Source organism: Delphinus delphis, chromosome 17 (assembly GCF_949987515.2).
Source record: "Delphinus delphis chromosome 17, mDelDel1.2, whole genome shotgun sequence".
Taxonomy (NCBI): Eukaryota; Metazoa; Chordata; class Mammalia; order Artiodactyla; family Delphinidae; genus Delphinus; species Delphinus delphis.
In genome coordinates this window covers 80,100,772-80,116,511 of record NC_082699.1, presented here as the reverse complement: position 1 = coordinate 80,116,511, position 15,740 = coordinate 80,100,772, and the positions used below count along the sequence as shown (strand labels likewise).

Genomic DNA, 15,740 nt, shown 5'->3' with positions numbered 1-15,740 from the left:
CGTGAGCCATGGCCGCTGAGCCTGCGCGTCTGGAGCCTGTGCTCCGCAACGGGAGAGGCCACAACAGTGAGAGCCCCGCGAACCGCAAAAAAAAAAAAAAAAAAAAAATCAAGGAATAAAGTAATTACACGAGGACGAAAACTCAAATAATGGTTTACAAGGGAGCGAGGTAAGTCGTGATTCTTCATTGGTACCTGACCCCAATACCCAAACTGCCTTAAACCAGCCTGCCAGGGGGCTATGTATTAATAGAAGGCCTGAAGGGAAAAGGGGAATAGGGGGCTTATTTTGCTACAGCAAGAAGGGGCTTGAGTGGGGAGAGTAGCAGCTGGCCCCCACTCCCCCAAGACTTCTATCACATCTACAAATACATATAAATACATTACATAAAATAGGAAGTCTGGGAGGCAGGCTCCCCACAAAGGCTCGGCTGACACAATTACACGTCGCAGGAATTCTAGGAAAGGGCGCGGGGCTCCTAGAGAAATGGGCTGTGGGTGTTCTCTCCTGCTCAGGGTAAGCTCTGCCCCAGCCTACCCCTCTTTTCAGGGTTCAGTTTTGTTATGACTTTTAAAGGGCTTTGCTGTGACTTAGGGGTCACACACCTGCCCAGGCATCCAAGTGACCCCTTTGTCCACCACTCAAGGGTCCAGATTTGAAGCCTTGTTGCTGAAATGAGCAAGTGAGCACATCTGGATGCAACATGAACACATATTCTATGCCATTTTCTCGGCTGTGACTATACTTTCTTGTTTTATTTCCTAAGATTCCGTTTCTTGGGACTTCCCTGGCGGTCCAGAGGTTAGGACTCCGCGCTCCCACTGCAGGGGGCCCGGGTTGATCCCTGGTCGGGGGACTAAGATCCCGCAAGCCGCGCGGGGGGGCCAAAAAAAAAAAATTCTGTTTCTAAATCCCAGACCTGTTCGCGGGTACCTAGGGCGAGTCCCTGCCAAGTGAGGAGAGGACTGCTTAGCTGTGCATGGTCCTGGCTCCAAGGCCCTTGAAGTGGGCAACTGTGCCAGGCCTCGGGAGGGAGCAGTGGGCAAGAGGCGCGAAAAGCGCCGTTCTGCGGGGAGGGGCTCGTAGAGGGGCCGGCGGGACCACCGGCAGCTACGCGACCGCCAGTGCCAGTCAGGGCCGTGCGTCGTGAGTACGCGTGTTTTGGAGGGGGTGGGGGGGTCGCTCTGCGGGGGATCACTGAGCAGGGACGGGACACGGCATCTCCAGGAAGCTCTCCCTGGACTAGTCGGGCGTCCGCCACAGTAGCGGCACCTGCCGGGGCGTAATCTGGCGAGTGTTTATGTCCGGGGGTCCCTGCCCTCCCGGCCTCCACGCTGCGAGGGCTCGTCTGGCTGAGCTGGGCTTCGGCACCCGGCAGGGCGCCTAAGACCTCGCCTCTTCCTGCGGGCGAGACCCTCAGCGGTGACCCCATTCTGAGGTCCTGGGGCGGGCAGGGCCCTGACCGGCGGCTCTGAGCCGCCTCAGCCCCCGTCCAGCTTCCAACCCGCTCCTGCGTTCGCCCGCAGTGGGACTCTGGATCTTGAGAGAGCTCGGTTTTCGGGGCTCCGGAGGCGGAGCCTCGAGGCCGCCCCAGACCACCAGGGGCCGCTGTGGCCCCCGCGGCAGCTGCGCCTTGGCGGCACTGCGCAAGCGCAGAAACACGGAACCTCGGCGCGCGGCTTCCGGGCCCTTCCGGACCCTGTTCGCTGCCGTACGGGTCCCCCGCCACCCGGCTCCAACTGCTAGGTGGGTGGCCGGCGGGCGGGCGGTCCTGGGGTCGTGCGCCGGCGGCCCGGCTCATCTTGTCGCCTTCCGGCCCTGTGCAGCCCGGGCTCGGCGCCATGTACGCCGTATACAAGCAGGCGCATCCGCCCACCGGCCTCGAGTTCTCGATGTATTGCAACTTTTTTAACAACAGCGAGCGCAACCTCGTGGTGGCCGGGACATCGCAGCTCTACGTGTACCGCCTCAACCGCGACGCCGAGGTAGGTAGGCCCGCTCCAGCCGCAGCGCCACGCGGGAGGGTTGCCCGGTACAGACGGAGAGGCAGGCCAGACGGGCCCCGTGGTTGGTTGTGTCCAGAGCCTGTTCTCTTCGCTGCCACGTTCCTCCACCTCTTCCCACGCCTGGCGGGCTCGGAGGCCTGCCCTGCGCGTCTCATTTGCTCTTTAGTCTTTTTAGCAAATTACATGAACACCTGCTGTGTGCTAGGTGGTAGCGATGCAGTAGTGAACAAAACCTGCAAAAACTTGGGGCAGGAGGACACCCGCTGACCAAATGCACACGTGCGAACACACCTGTAGACACACTGCAGCCTGCAGAAGGGCAGCTGAGGAAATGGAGGAGAGAATGAGTGATCAGAGGAGCCTGTTTTAGGCAGAGTAGGAGTTTGTTGGGGGAAGAACTTTCCTGGTAAAGAGAACAAGGCTGGGTGTAGGTGTGGGTCGGAGGTCGGTAAAGTGTGATGAACCCATCAGTAGAGGAGATACAGGGGTGCTTTGGTTGCCGGAGGTGTGAGGTTTGGTCCAGGGGGACTTCTTGCAGGAGGCGGCTTCTCATCTGTTCTTGAAGGGGGGGTAGGAGCCGGGAGTAAGAGCCAGGCGCAAGGATGGGGAGGGGGTAGGTTCCAGGCAGAAGGAAGGCCTGTGCGCAGGCCAGAAGTAATTGAGGGGGGGAGGGGGGAGGGGTTGGACTGGGGTGCAGAGTGGAGGTGGGGTGGGAGGGGTTGTCGTCTGCGGGGCAGCAGGTGGACAGGGCCAGAGGGCAGCCAGGAGGACGCCACCTTACTGGGGACCTACCTCAGGACATGGGTGTTTGTTTTGTGTTAAACGTGTGTACTGTTGTACTAATTCACACGTGACAAAGCAAGTGAAATATACAAGGATGTGAGAGCTTTGCGACTGAATACGTGTCATTAAAAAATCTTAGTTTAAGCTTTTGCGATACAGCAGTTTTGAGGTCAGTACTTGGCTTTTGTCAAAATTTCAGTCAAAACTGAAAAAGAAATTTTGCAAATAAATATATATGGTTCCACACTGAACAGGAGGATCTTTGCTGTTACTAACTCTGAGACGGGTTTTCAGTCAACTTTCAGAGACAGGCTGGAAGATTTTACATTGTTATGTGCTTTACAAACGGGTTCACAGCATCTTGGGAGGGGTCGGTGAGCGCTGCCTCAGAGCGCCGCCACCGGGGTGGCGCTCTGGTTCTGGCTGGGGGGGCGGACCACACGCTGCCAGCACGTCACATGCTGGAGGCGAAAGTGCCTGCGCCCCCCAGCAGGATGGGATGGAGCCAGGCGTGGCCTAAAGCTCCCCTCCTTGGAGGTGAGATTTGAGTGCGCCAGGAGGATGGTGTGGGGAGAAGAGCTTCCAGGCAGAGCCGAAGGTCCCAGGGCAGTAGGGGCCAGTGTTCCGGGACCAGCCCAGCGGCGGAGAGGGAGGGAGGAGTGAGCCGGTGAGAGCAGAGGGTCAGAGGGGTGACGGGCCGGGGGTGGGGCGTTGGCACCGCGGCCGTCTGGGCCATTGTGGGAACTGAGTGGTGACTTGAGGCAGATGGGGAGTTAAGGTTTGGGCAGAGGAGCGAGCTGACCAGACGGTGTCTCCCAGGGTCGCTGTGGCCGCTGTGCGGAGGAGCAGCGGGTGCTAGAGGTGGCAGGAAGCGCCTGGGTCAGGACGGAGGGATGTGGGGTGGGCAGGGGAGAGGAGCCCAGGGCGATGCCGAGGCTCTTCAGGGTCGAGGCTTTGCCTGGGTCGGAATTTCGGTCTGAGCGCCTGCAGGGCACCTGCAGGGCAGAGTTGCGGCACCTGAGAAGGGAGAAGGCTGCAGGGAGGGCGTAGGGACTGGGGTCAGGAGCTCATTTTGGATATCGTAGGAGTTACTTGTTGCTGCATCACAAGGTGCCCCAAAGCTCAGCAGCGTGAAGCAGCGGGCACTGCCTCACAGGGTCTCGGGGTGGGACGCCGGGAGCGGCCCCGACAGGGTCTCTTGGGCTGCAGTGAGACGTCGGCTGGGGTCGCCGTCCTCTGAAGGCCCCACTGGGGTTGTGTTTTCTGCTTTCTTTCGAGGCATCGGTTCCTCACCGTGTGGCCTCTCCACAGGGCTGCGCACCACACACAGCCTCCCCGAGGACGGCTCAGCCTGCTGGGCTGGAAGCCCCATGTCTTTTGTAACCTGATCTAGAAGTGGTCAGGGCCCCGTGGACCTCCCAGCGCAGGGAGCCGCTGGGCCCACCACAGGCACTTTGAGGTGCTCACTCCACAGCCGGAGTCGATGTCCAGGAAGGGTTGGGGTCTGCAGCCTGTGGGTGGTGTTTAGACGCGGTAGCAGCAGGTCGCGATCACCCCGAAGATGGCCCCTGGGGCGCCGCAGCATCAAGGGGTAGGACGAAGGGAAGAAGCCGTGGATGGGTCGGGAGCGGCTTGGTCAGGGAGGTGGCAGCCAAGCCAGAGAGTGTTCTGGCGGCCGAGGGAGGGCAGCGTTTGGGGACCTGATGCTGGCTCCCATGTTTCTGAGCCTCAGGTGGGTCCTGAGGCCCGGAGGCCCCTGGTGACCCCGACGAGGAAGTCTGGTGGCAGGCAGGGGTGCGGGCCAGTGAGGCCAAGAGCCTGGTGCAGGAGGAGGGTCAGTACCAGTGGACAGAGACAGCTCCCTGGGAGAGGTTTGCGCAAAGGGAAGAGAAGAAATGGAGCAGAAACTGGTAGGAAGAGCAGGACGTTTTAAGGGGAGTGAGACGGCACATTTTTCTCTGAAGGGAAGGAGCTGCCTGTGCAGGGCCCCCAGCACAGCCCACTCTCAGCCCACCAAGATCCAGGGGAGCTCGCACGCCTCTGAAGGGCTGTAAACGATTCCAAGAAGATCCTTGACCGACTAGATGCGGCTGCAAAGCCTGAATCAGATACTTGCTCCCGGCCCTTCATAGGAGAGTTTGTCTACTCTTACACCAGAGAGAGGAGTGTGTGGGAGCCGGAGATGCAGTGCGGGCTGGGTGGAGTCCTCGGGGGGGTGAGCGTGTTGGGGGTCAGCCTAGTCACTGCTGCGGGACAGCCCGCCCTGGAGCTTCAGACAGCGCTGTCGCCAGGGTGGCACACTTGTGGGCGGCCAGGAGCTTGGGTGGCACAGCAGGGACCGTGGGGACGCCTGGCCTCTGCTCTGTGAGCTCTGGGTCCTGTCTGGGTGACTTGAAGGGCACGTCCCTCCCCTTTCTCTCCACGTGGCTGGCTTGGTTTTTGTGGCAGGCGGCCTTGAGGTAGTTGAGCTTCTTACGTTGAGGGAAGCGGCCAGTCGTGGCCAGGGCCAGACCCTGGGGGCACAGCATCCCTTTTGTCACTGACGGCCCTTCAGAGCACCACCCCCAGCCCGGATTCAAGAGCGGGTGGGAAGCCCCCTCTGGAGGCTGTCTTCCGTCTGCTCCAAGGAATCAAGTGCGAGTGCAGGGGCTGCCGTGGTGACAGGAGGGAAGGAGAGAGTGGGGAGCAGATGGTGGGGGTGGGGCGTGTGCCTGGTCCCTCAGTCCTGGGGGAAGCAGACCCCAGGCAGCTGCGGGAGCAGCAGGTCTCGCTGCTTTGCAGGGCCGGGCAGCTGTGACCTTTGGGAGGAAAGAAAGTGGATAGCACTTCCTTGAAATTAAGCACGGTCTCAAGTAAATAGAAAATGTATCATGGATGGGGAGTCTCGATATTGTAGAGATGTCATACCTTCTTCAGATGAATCCAAAAACCATGTCCTTTTTCTCAAAGTTGCCATAAGCTTTCTTGTAAGATTTCATAATCTTGATTCTGAGATTTACATGGAAGAGTCAAATCAAGAATGCGTAATTTTGTTTATTTTTAAGAATTTCTAAAAAAATTAATTTATATTTTATTTATTTATTTTTGGCCGTGTCGGGTCTTCGTTGCTGTGCGCGGGCTTTCTCTGGTTGCGGCGAGCCGGGGCTACTCTTCGTTGCCTGCGCGGGCTTCTCATTGCGGTGGCTTCTCTTGTTGTGGAGCGCCGGCTGTAGGCGCGCGGGCTCTGTAGTTGTGGCACACGGGCTCTAGAGCGCAGGCTCTGTAGTTGTGGCGCACGGGCTTAGTTGCTCCGCGGCATGTGGGATCTTCCCGGCCCAGGGCTCGACCCTGTGTCCCCTGCACTGGCAGGCGGACTCCCAACCACTGCGCCTCCAGGGAAGGCTGCGTTATTTTCTAATTAGCTGATACCTTTGAGGCCGCAACAGGTCTCTGTGGTGTATTACAATCTGGCTCCACTGAGCTTCCCCAAACAACACGGAGTCCTTGTAACCCTTTATCCTCTTGACCCCCACGCTTTGTTCTGTCGTCACAGGTTTTGCCCCTGCGTAGGTTAGAAGCTCTGCAGAACATTATTGCTGTCGTTAGCACTTCGGTTTTACATAATTTCAGACCCAGAAAAGTTGCAAAAGCACAAAGATTTCCTGCGTGCACTCACCCAGAGTCCCAAAGGTGAACGTTGTGCCGTATCTCTGTCTTTTTTTCCTGGACCTGGAGGGTAAGTTGCAGGCAGGGACCCCGTGGCTGCTAGAGGTCAGCATGTCACGTGTGTTCAGACAATACCAAAGTCTCTGCAGAACCACAGGCCAGTGGTCGGAACCGGGATGCCGGTGCTGGTGTGGTTCAGGCCTGGTCACACCTGGCCAGCGCGTCCTGTGGTGCTCCTTGGTACAGTCCCTGGGTGCTGCCGCAGGGTGGCTCGGTGGGGTGAGCAGCCCGCCAGCTCTCCCACTGGGATGTTGGGACTTTGAGACGGTAAGTGCCGTCTTACTGCTCAGACCTTCCTCTTCCAGTTTCAGCAGCAGTGATTGTGTTTGTCAGCGTCCATGGTGACGGTGGCGCGACTGTGGTGCTTTTCCTGACCCCACCCTCTCTGCTACCTTCTTGGTGGGCTCTCCTTTCTCCCTGTATTCATTCCTTTCTTTATAACACCACAGGCTCGTGGATTCTTATTCTATTCAGTAGGTTGTAGCCTTTTTTTATCCTCTGGGGTCTTCAGCCTGAAGACCTTCCATTAGCAATTCTTGAAGAGTTTCTGCTGTCAGTGAACTTGTTCCACTTTTGTTTGTCTGCAAGTGTTTTTATTTCAACTTCCCTTTTTTTTTTTTTTTTTGCGGTAAACAGGCGTCTCCCTGTTGTGGCCTCTCCCGTTGCGGAGCACAGGCTCCGGACGCGCAGGCTCAGCGGCCATGGCTCACGGGCCCAGCCGCTCCGCGGCATGTGGGATCTTCCCGGACCGGGGCACGAACCCGTGTCCCCTGCATCGGCAGGTGGACTCTCAACCACTGCGCCACCAGGGAAGCCCTCAACTTCCCTTTTGAGGGATATTTTCATTGGGTTTAGAATTCTAGGTTGACTTTTTTCTTTCATCACATTAAAGCACTGGCTTCTGTAGTTTCTGTTGAAAATCAGTTTGTTTTTTAAAATGTTTATTTATTTTGGCTGCACCGGGCCTTACTCGCGGCACGTGGGGTCTTCGTTGCGGCATGCGGGCTTTTTAGTTGTGGCACGCGTGTGGGATCTTAGTTCCCCGACCAGGGATCGAACCAGGGCCCCCTGCATTGGGAGTGTGGGGTCTTAACCACTGGACCACCAGGGAAATCCCTGAATATGAGTTTGTATGAAGGTGTTGTCTCTTTCTGCCTCTGACCACTGTTACGATACTTGTCTTTGTCTTTGGTTTCCTGTCCTTCAACTGCGACGTGCTTTGCATTTACCCTCTGCTTCGGGACTCGCTGGCTGGCCTTGAATCTGTAGGCCGATGCTTCTTAGCGGAATATTTTTGGTCATTTCTTCAGTTATGGGTTCTGTCCTTTTCCTTCCTCCGTCGTCCTTCTGTGTTGCCAGTGGTGCGTTAGACCATTTGAGTATGTCCCTATGTCTCTTACAATGGATTTACGTTTTTACTCCGTGTCTTGCGTCTGTACGGAATCGCAGTTGGTCTCTGGGTCTTGACCTCGTGTCTGGCGAGGGGAGAGGCTGTCCAGGCCCAGTCCTCATTTCACATTGTAGTTCACGTGCGACACTCGTTATAGATTTACTGTGGATGACCTTTATTTGATTACGGAAGTTGTATTCTTGGGTTAGTAAGAATTTCTATCGTGAATGGCTCTAAATTTTATCAAATGCTTTTCATATCCATTGAAAACAATACATGATTTTTTTCCTTAATTTTGAGACTTTGGTAGCTTGTAGCAATGGGCATTCTTGTGGTAAACTGACTTTGTATGCTTGGAATAGCAACTTGGTTGTGGTGTAGTATCCTTTCAAATGTTGCCAGGCTCACTTGGAGACACCCTCCTGCCCTGGGGAAGGTAGTCGGTAGGACACAGATGGGGCAAGGGCCATAGCCCTGTGTTGGGGTCACCGTCACGCCCAGTTCGGGCTCAGGGGTGCGCCCGGCATGTCAGCAGAGCCAGGGTTCCTTCTTCATAGCAATCACGAGTCATTGGCAGCTGGTGGCAGCCATGGCTGGACCCAGGGTGAGTCTGGGGTGGGTTGGGGATGCACAGAGAGTGCTGTCCATCCTTTGACCCTGAGCATCCCGTGTCGGGACGGCTGCTGGGGAAGCTGGGTGGGGAGCTTCCTGAGGGGGAGCCCTGGGGCGGGCTGGGGACCCCAGATGCCAGTGTGAGTCTGTGGGCACGGCCGTATCCAGCAGTGTCTGGTCGCACGCTCCACTGTGGCGAGCCCCGTGGGGCTCCTGGCTGCAGGGCCGGCCTTGGGTGGTCTTCTCCTGTCCCTCCATGAGGTGGGCCCCTCACTGTCCTCCCTCCTTCTCCCTCCTACAGGTGCCGACCAAGAATGACAGGAGCGCAGGTGAGTGAGCGCAGGGTGGCTGCCTGGCCACGCACGCGCGTGGGGGTTGGCGGCTGGGGCACGCGGCCCAGATCCCTACCCACTAGCTCTCCGCAGAGGGGAAGGCCCACCGGGAGCACCGGGAAAAGCTGGAGCTGGTGGCTTCCTTCTCTTTCTTCGGCAACGTCATGTCCATGGCCAGCGTGCAGCTGGCGGGCGCCAAGAGGGATGCCCTGCTCCTGAGCTTCAAGGATGCCAAGGTGGGAGTGGGAAGCGGGGGGCGGGGGGGGGCAGTGGGGGCGGGATCCGGGGGGGGGGGCCGCGGTGGGCGGGCCCGGTTCTGACCTGCCGCCCCCAGCTGTCGGTAGTGGAGTACGACCCGGGCACCCACGATCTCAAGACCCTGTCTCTGCACTACTTTGAGGAGCCTGAGCTGCGGGTAGGCCTAGCCCCGCCCCTGCCCCGCCCCACCCCCTGCCTCGCCCCGCCCCCTGGCTCCCCGCGGGGTCCCCTGCCAGGGCCTGCCTGATGCCCCTCCCCTGCAGGACGGCTTTGTGCAGAACGTGCACACGCCGCGGGTGCGCGTGGACCCCGACGGGCGCTGCGCGGCCATGCTCATCTACGGCACGCGGCTGGTGGTCCTTCCCTTCCGCAGGGAGAGCCTGGCCGAGGAGCACGAGGGGCTCGTGGGTGAGGGGTGAGTGCCCGGGCAGGGGAGGCAAGGCGCTGCCGAGCCGGGGTTCCCTCCCCGTACCCCTCCCCAGCTGAAGCCCTTTGCCCCCAGGCAGAGGTCCAGCTTCCTGCCCAGCTACATCATTGACGTGAGGGCCCTGGACGAGAAGCTTCTCAACATTGTCGACCTGCAGTTCCTGCACGGCTACTACGAGCCCACCCTGCTCATCCTGTTTGAGCCCAACCAGACCTGGCCTGGGTGAGGTCCTGCGCTGCTGTGGCCATGGCTGTGGCCCTGACCCGGGGAGAGGCCCGCCCCAGGGGAGGGAGGGAGGGAGGAGCTGGGCGAGTCTCTGTGGGGCGGGACTGGGGACTGACGCGCTGTCCTGGTCCCAGGCGGGTGGCTGTGCGGCAGGACACGTGCTCCATCGTGGCCATTTCGCTGAACATCACGCAGAAGGTCCACCCTGTCATCTGGTCCCTCACCAGCCTGCCTTTTGACTGCACCCAGGCCCTTGCCGTGCCCAAGCCCATAGGTGAGGTGGGGCTGCTTGGAGGGGGTGGGTATGGAGAGCGCTGGGCCCCACCCACCAGCGTGTCCACCTCCAGGCGGGGTGGTGGTCTTTGCTGTCAACTCGCTGCTGTACCTGAACCAGAGCGTCCCCCCCTACGGCGTGGCCCTCAACAGCCTCACCACCGGCACCACTGCCTTCCCCCTGCGTGAGTGTCGGGGTGCCGGGGCCGAGGGGTGTGGGGGGGAGGGGCGGGAGGCTGCTGGGTCTGGCTGACTCCCCACCACAGGCACCCAGGAGGGCGTGCGGATCACCCTGGACTGTGCCCAGGCAGCCTTCATCTCCTACGACAAGATGGTCATCTCCCTCAAGGGCGGCGAGATGTGAGTCTCCCACTCCAGGGAGCCCCGTCCTCTCTGGCGGGTGGTGTGGGTCCCCCGCTCCAGCTCAGCGTGTCCCTCCCGGCAGCTACGTGCTGACGCTTATCACGGACGGCATGCGCAGCGTCCGCGCCTTCCACTTCGACAAGGCCGCCGCCAGCGTCCTCACCACTAGTGTGAGTGGGGTCTCGGGGGGGCGGCCCCGGGTCCGGGCTGGGCCCCGCCCTCACCCCCGTCCTGCCTTCAGATGGTCACCATGGAGCCCGGATACCTGTTCCTTGGCTCTCGCCTGGGCAACTCCCTGCTCCTCAAGTACACGGAAAAGCTGCAGGAGCCCCCGGCCGGCACCGCCCGGGAGGTTGCCGACAAGGTGGGTGCGGGGACTGTGGGGACGCTGCCCTCCCATGCGGGGCGGCCTCGGGGGCTGCTCACCACCCCACCTGCCTCACAGGAGGAGCCGCCCTCCAAGAAGAAGCGCGTGGACGCCACAGCGGGCTGGTCAGGTGAGGGCCGTCAGCTGAGGGCCGAGGGCGGGGGCTGGACTGGGCAGCCAGGTGGGCTCAGGTGGCCTTTCCACATGCTGTAGGGGGCAAGTCAGTGCCGCAGGACGAGGTGGACGAGATTGAGGTGTACGGCAGCGAGGCCCAGTCAGGCACACAGCTGGCCACTTACTCCTTTGAGGTGAGCCTGGGCATAGAGGGGTCGCCGCCTGCCGGCCCGCCTGCCCCGCCTGCCCGCCCACCTGCCCGCCTGCCCGCCTGACCACTGCCGTGCCCGCAGGTGTGTGACAGCATCCTCAACATCGGGCCCTGCGCCAACGCCGCCGTGGGCGAGCCCGCCTTCCTTTCTGAAGAGGTGCCCGCCCGGGGGCGGGGCGGCGGGGGCGGGCTGCGCAGCAGGGGGCTGCCGGCCTCACCCCCGCCCGCCGTGCAGTTTCAGAGCAGTCCCGAGCCAGACCTGGAGATCGTGGTGTGCTCCGGCTACGGGAAGAACGGGGCCCTGTCGGTGCTGCAGGTGTGTGGGGGGCAGGGGTGGCGCCTCCTGGCGGGCCCGGGTGCGCTTGCCGACACCCCTCGTGTCCTTCCAGAAGAGCATCCGGCCCCAGGTGGTGACCACCTTTGAGCTTCCTGGCTGCTATGACATGTGGACAGTCATCGCCCCTGTGCGGAAGGAGCAGGTAGGTGCGCCCCAGGTTGGCGAGTCCTGGGCGGTGCGGGGGCCCAGAGCTGCCGCCCCCCTGGCCCGTGTGTGGGTGGCCCAGGGGCCGCCGGTCCCAGCACTGGCTCTGCCAATCTGCAGCTCAGGCGGGCTTGGCTACGGGCTTGCTCTGGCTCGGCGCTCCGGGCACCTGGGGCTGGGCGGTGGGATTCCTGCTCTCCGTCTGCCTTCACAGGAGGAGAGCACCAAGGGTGAGGGAACGGAGCAGGAGCCCAGCGCCCCCGAAGCAGATGACGATGGGCGGAGACACGGGTTCCTTATCCTGAGCCGGGAAGACTCCACCATGGTGATGGGGCCCGCCCGGCAGCCTGGGGCGGGGGGGCCGTTGGTGGGGGCTGCACCTCACCCACCATCACCCACCGTCACCCACAGATCCTACAGACGGGGCAGGAGATCATGGAGCTGGACACCAGCGGCTTCGCCACGCAGGGCCCCACAGTCTTTGCTGGCAACATCGGGGACAATCGCTACATCGTGCAGGTGTCGCCACTCGGCATCCGCCTGTTGGAAGGAGGTGGGCCGGGCCACACGGGCAGGCAGGATGCGGTCCAGGGCTAGTGCGTGCCGACTGCCCTTTGCTGACCAGCCTGTGTCCGCAGTGAACCAGCTGCACTTCATCCCCGTGGACCTGGGCTCCCCCATCGTGCAGTGCGCCGTGGCCGACCCCTACGTGGTCATCATGAGTGCCGAGGGCCACGTCACCATGTTCCTGCTCAAGAGTGACTCGTACGGGGGCCGCCACCACCGCCTGGCGCTGCACAAGCCCCCGCTGCACCACGTAGGCTCCCTCCTCCGTCCCTGGGGCCGGCTGACCCCCCGCCCCCCCCACTGAGCCCCCCTATCCCCGCAGCAGTCCAAGGTGATTACGCTCTGCGTGTACCGGGACGTCAGCGGCCTGTTCACCACCGAGAGCCGCCTGGGCGGGGCCCGCGACGAGCTGGGCGGCCGCAGCGGCTCAGAGGCCGAGTGCCAGGGCTCGGAGACCAGGTGTGCGCGGGGCTGGGCTGCAGGCTGGGACCGGGGTCCCCGGGGCAGGCTGCCCGTGACTGACGTGTCTGCCGGCCCCCAGCCCCACGGTGGATGACGAGGAGGAGATGCTTTACGGAGACTCGGGCTCCCTCTTCAGCCCCAGCAAGGAGGAGGCCCGCAGGAGCAGCCAGCCCCCCGCCGACCGGGACCCCACCCCCTTCCGGGCTGAGCCCACCCACTGGTGCCTGCTGGTGCGGGAGAACGGAACCATGGAGGTGCGTGGCGCCCCGTGTCCAGCGTGGCCCCCGTCCCCCGCTCGTGCCCCGCCCCGCCCAGCTAATTGCTGCTGTCCCCACAGATCTACCAGCTCCCCGACTGGCGGCTGGTGTTCCTGGTGAAGAACTTCCCTGTGGGGCAGCGGGTCCTGGTGGACAGCTCCTTTGGTCAGCCCACCACCCAGGGCGAGGCCCGGAAGGAGGAGGCCACGCGCCAGGGCGAGCTGCCCCTCGTCAAGGAGGTGCTGCTGGTGGCGCTGGGGAGCCGCCAGCGCAGGCCCTACTTGCTGGTGAGTGTGGCCCCGCCCGCCCCCGGGCTCTGCGCAGCCCCCGCCCCTGACGACCCGCCCGCCCCCAGGTGCACGTGGACCAGGAGCTGCTCGTGTACGAGGCCTTCCCCCACGACTCACAGCTCGGCCAGGGGAACCTCAAAGTTCGCTTCAAGAAGGTGCAGCGTCTGGGCTCTGCTGGGTGTGGGGAGGGTGTGGAGCAGGGGTGCGGGGAGGACGTGGCCCTCACGGCCGCGGTGCCCCCCCAGGTCCCGCACAGCATCAACTTCCGAGAGAAGAAGCCAAAGCCGTCCAAGAAGAAGGCCGAAGGCGGCAGCGCTGAGGAGGGTGCCGGGGCCCGAGGCCGTGTGGCGCGGTTCCGCTACTTTGAGGACATTTACGGCTACTCGGGGGTAGGCTGGCGGCTCCAAGGGAGCCTGGGCTGCGGCCGACAGGGCTCCGGCCCCAGCAGCCTCCTCACACTGCCTGCCCCCAGGTGTTCATCTGCGGCCCCTCGCCCCACTGGCTCCTGGTGACTGGCCGGGGGGCCCTGCGGCTGCACCCCATGGGCATCGATGGCCCCATCGACTCCTTCGCCCCATTCCACAACGTCAACTGCCCCCGCGGCTTCCTGTACTTCAACAGACAGGTAGGGAGGCCCCATGCAGCCCAGCCTGGCTCTCTGACGCTCGCCGATGCTGCCCAAGCAGGACCAGGTGCTGGGGCCCCAGAGAAGAGGCCCTCAGTGGCTCGGGATGGGGGCACCCTGGAATGGAGAGTCAGGGGGTGTCCAGAGGGTGGTGGGAGCCAAGGCCGAGTTGGGGAGGTCGGGACTGGAGGCTGTAGCCCACAAGGGCACCCGCCTGGGCAACCAGGGTCCAGTCACTGCTCTGCTGGCTTGGACCCCAGCTCTGCCCCTTAGAAGCTGTGTGACTGGGTGAGATGCTCACCCTCTCTGAACCTGAGTTTCCTTACCTGTCACCAAGGTGTCAGCACTCTGAGGACTCAGTGATGGTGACGTGGTAGGTGCTTTGTAGGTGCTGGTGTGCTTACGACTGTGGGCGGAGGAAACTGGCTCGGGGCCCCGGCAGGGCGCCCGTGCTTGTTGGTGCAGACCCTGGCGTGGCCTGTGTGTGTGCCGCCCACCCTTTGCCTGCAGCCTCCAGCACCCCCTGAGCCTGGCTCTTCCCTTGTCCCGGCCCAGACCACAGCTGTGGCCAGTGTCCCAGCCCTGGGCGAGCTTGGCTGAAGGGATGGGAAGCCCACAAAGCACAGGACAGTGGGCCGTGGTCTCTCCAAGGCCTTGCCTGGACACTGCGGTCTCTCGCCACCCATTCCAGCAGAGCTGAGGGCTGACCCAAGGGAGCCCTTGGAGGCCTGGGTTCATCGGCTTGGCCTTTGGGGTGTGCCAGCCCTCGCTAACTCCCTGCCCCACCCAGGGCGAGCTGAGGATCAGTGTCTTGCCTGCCTACCTGTCCTACGATGCCCCGTGGCCTGTCAGGAAGATCCCGCTGCGCTGCACGGCCCACTATGTGGCTTACCATGTGGAGTCCAAGGTCTGACACCGCCCCCCACCCCACCGCACCAGGGACCTTTGGGGCCTGGGGGCCTGGCCTCTGGCATGTGACACCCTCCCCGCCCTCCCCCCACCAGGTGTATGCCGTTGCCACCAGCACCAACACGCCGTGCACCCGCATCCCGCGCATGACGGGCGAGGAGAAGGAGTTTGAGACCATTGAGAGAGGTGCGAGGCGCCCCAGGCTGGGCCCGTTCTCGGGGCCACCCTCCCTGACTGTCACCCCTTTGTCCGTGCAGATGACCGTTATATCCACCCTCAGCAGGAGGCCTTCTCCATCCAGCTCATCTCCCCGGTCAGCTGGGAGGCCATCCCCAACGCCAGGTGAGGCTGGGCCCAGGTCGGGGCTGGTGGCTGGCCTGGGCAGCTGTCCCGGTCTGGGCTGCTGTCCCGACCTGGGCTGCTGTCCCGACCTGGGCTGCTGTCCCGACCTGGGCTGCTGTCCCGACCTGGGCTAGCTGTCCCGACCTGGGCTCCTGTCCCGACCTGGTCTCCTGTCCCGACCTGGGCTAACTGTCCCGACCTGGGTTAGCTGTCCCGACCTGGGCAGCTGTCCCGACCTGGGCTAGTTGTCCTGACCTGGGCTGCTGTCCTGACCTGGGCTGATGCAGGATCGAGCTAGAGGAGTGGGAGCACGTGACCTGCATGAAGACGGTGTCGCTGCGCAGTGAGGAAACCGTGTCGGGCCTCAAGGGCTACGTAGCCGCCGGGACCTGCCTCATGCAAGGGGAGGAGGTCACGTGCCGAGGGCGGGTAAGCGGCCGGCAGGGGGTGGGAGGCAGGCAGTGCCCAGCGGCCTGCACGCAGCCCCTGTGAGTCACCCACCCGCCTTCCCTGACAGATCCTGATCATGGACGTGATCGAGGTGGTGCCCGAGCCCGGCCAGCCCCTGACCAAGAACAAGTTCAAGGTCTTGTACGAGAAGGAGCAAAAGGGGCCCGTGACTGCCCTGTGCCACTGCAACGGCCACCTGGTGTCGGCCATCGGCCAGAAGGTTTGCCCCTCTCCGCCCACCCCGGCACCCACCGCTCACCGCCGACCACTCAACGCCCACCCCTCCCACCC

At 62.4% G+C, this 15,740-nt stretch overlaps 1 protein-coding gene across 4 annotated transcripts in view; it reads left to right on the top strand.

The window, feature by feature from the left end:
• The first annotated feature begins 1,726 nt into the window (after nt 1–1,726).
• The window catches only part of CPSF1 (cleavage and polyadenylation specific factor 1), a 15,493-nt gene continuing 1,479 nt past the window's right edge, over nt 1,727–15,740 (top strand). Inside the window, exons 1-31 of one of the 4 annotated variants that reach the window (XM_059995303.1) lie at nt 1,727–1,746; nt 1,827–1,985; nt 8,798–8,825; nt 8,922–9,064; nt 9,163–9,243; nt 9,350–9,501; nt 9,589–9,735; nt 9,873–10,012; nt 10,086–10,196; nt 10,278–10,371; nt 10,457–10,544; nt 10,616–10,738; nt 10,820–10,871; nt 10,955–11,049; nt 11,149–11,223; nt 11,302–11,382; nt 11,456–11,545; nt 11,762–11,872; nt 11,959–12,100; nt 12,186–12,364; nt 12,437–12,573; nt 12,656–12,830; nt 12,914–13,120; nt 13,189–13,278; nt 13,369–13,512; nt 13,596–13,748; nt 14,539–14,655; nt 14,753–14,843; nt 14,915–14,999; nt 15,287–15,428; nt 15,517–15,669. In XM_059995303.1, coding sequence (XP_059851286.1) covers nt 1,842–1,985; nt 8,798–8,825; nt 8,922–9,064; nt 9,163–9,243; nt 9,350–9,501; nt 9,589–9,735; nt 9,873–10,012; nt 10,086–10,196; nt 10,278–10,371; nt 10,457–10,544; nt 10,616–10,738; nt 10,820–10,871; nt 10,955–11,049; nt 11,149–11,223; nt 11,302–11,382; nt 11,456–11,545; nt 11,762–11,872; nt 11,959–12,100; nt 12,186–12,364; nt 12,437–12,573; nt 12,656–12,830; nt 12,914–13,120; nt 13,189–13,278; nt 13,369–13,512; nt 13,596–13,748; nt 14,539–14,655; nt 14,753–14,843; nt 14,915–14,999; nt 15,287–15,428; nt 15,517–15,669 — 3,570 coding nt within the window. In that variant the 5' untranslated portion in view covers nt 1,727–1,746; nt 1,827–1,841. Of the gene's footprint in view, nt 1,986–8,797; nt 8,826–8,921; nt 9,065–9,162; nt 9,244–9,349; nt 9,502–9,588; nt 9,736–9,872; nt 10,013–10,085; nt 10,197–10,277; nt 10,372–10,456; nt 10,545–10,615; nt 10,739–10,819; nt 10,872–10,954; nt 11,050–11,148; nt 11,224–11,301; nt 11,383–11,455; nt 11,546–11,761; nt 11,873–11,958; nt 12,101–12,185; nt 12,365–12,436; nt 12,574–12,655; nt 12,831–12,913; nt 13,121–13,188; nt 13,279–13,368; nt 13,513–13,595; nt 13,749–14,538; nt 14,656–14,752; nt 14,844–14,914; nt 15,000–15,286; nt 15,429–15,516; nt 15,670–15,740 lie in introns of all 4 variants that reach the window. The other 3 variants (XM_059995306.1, XM_059995304.1, XM_059995307.1) reach the window with 3 other exon arrangements.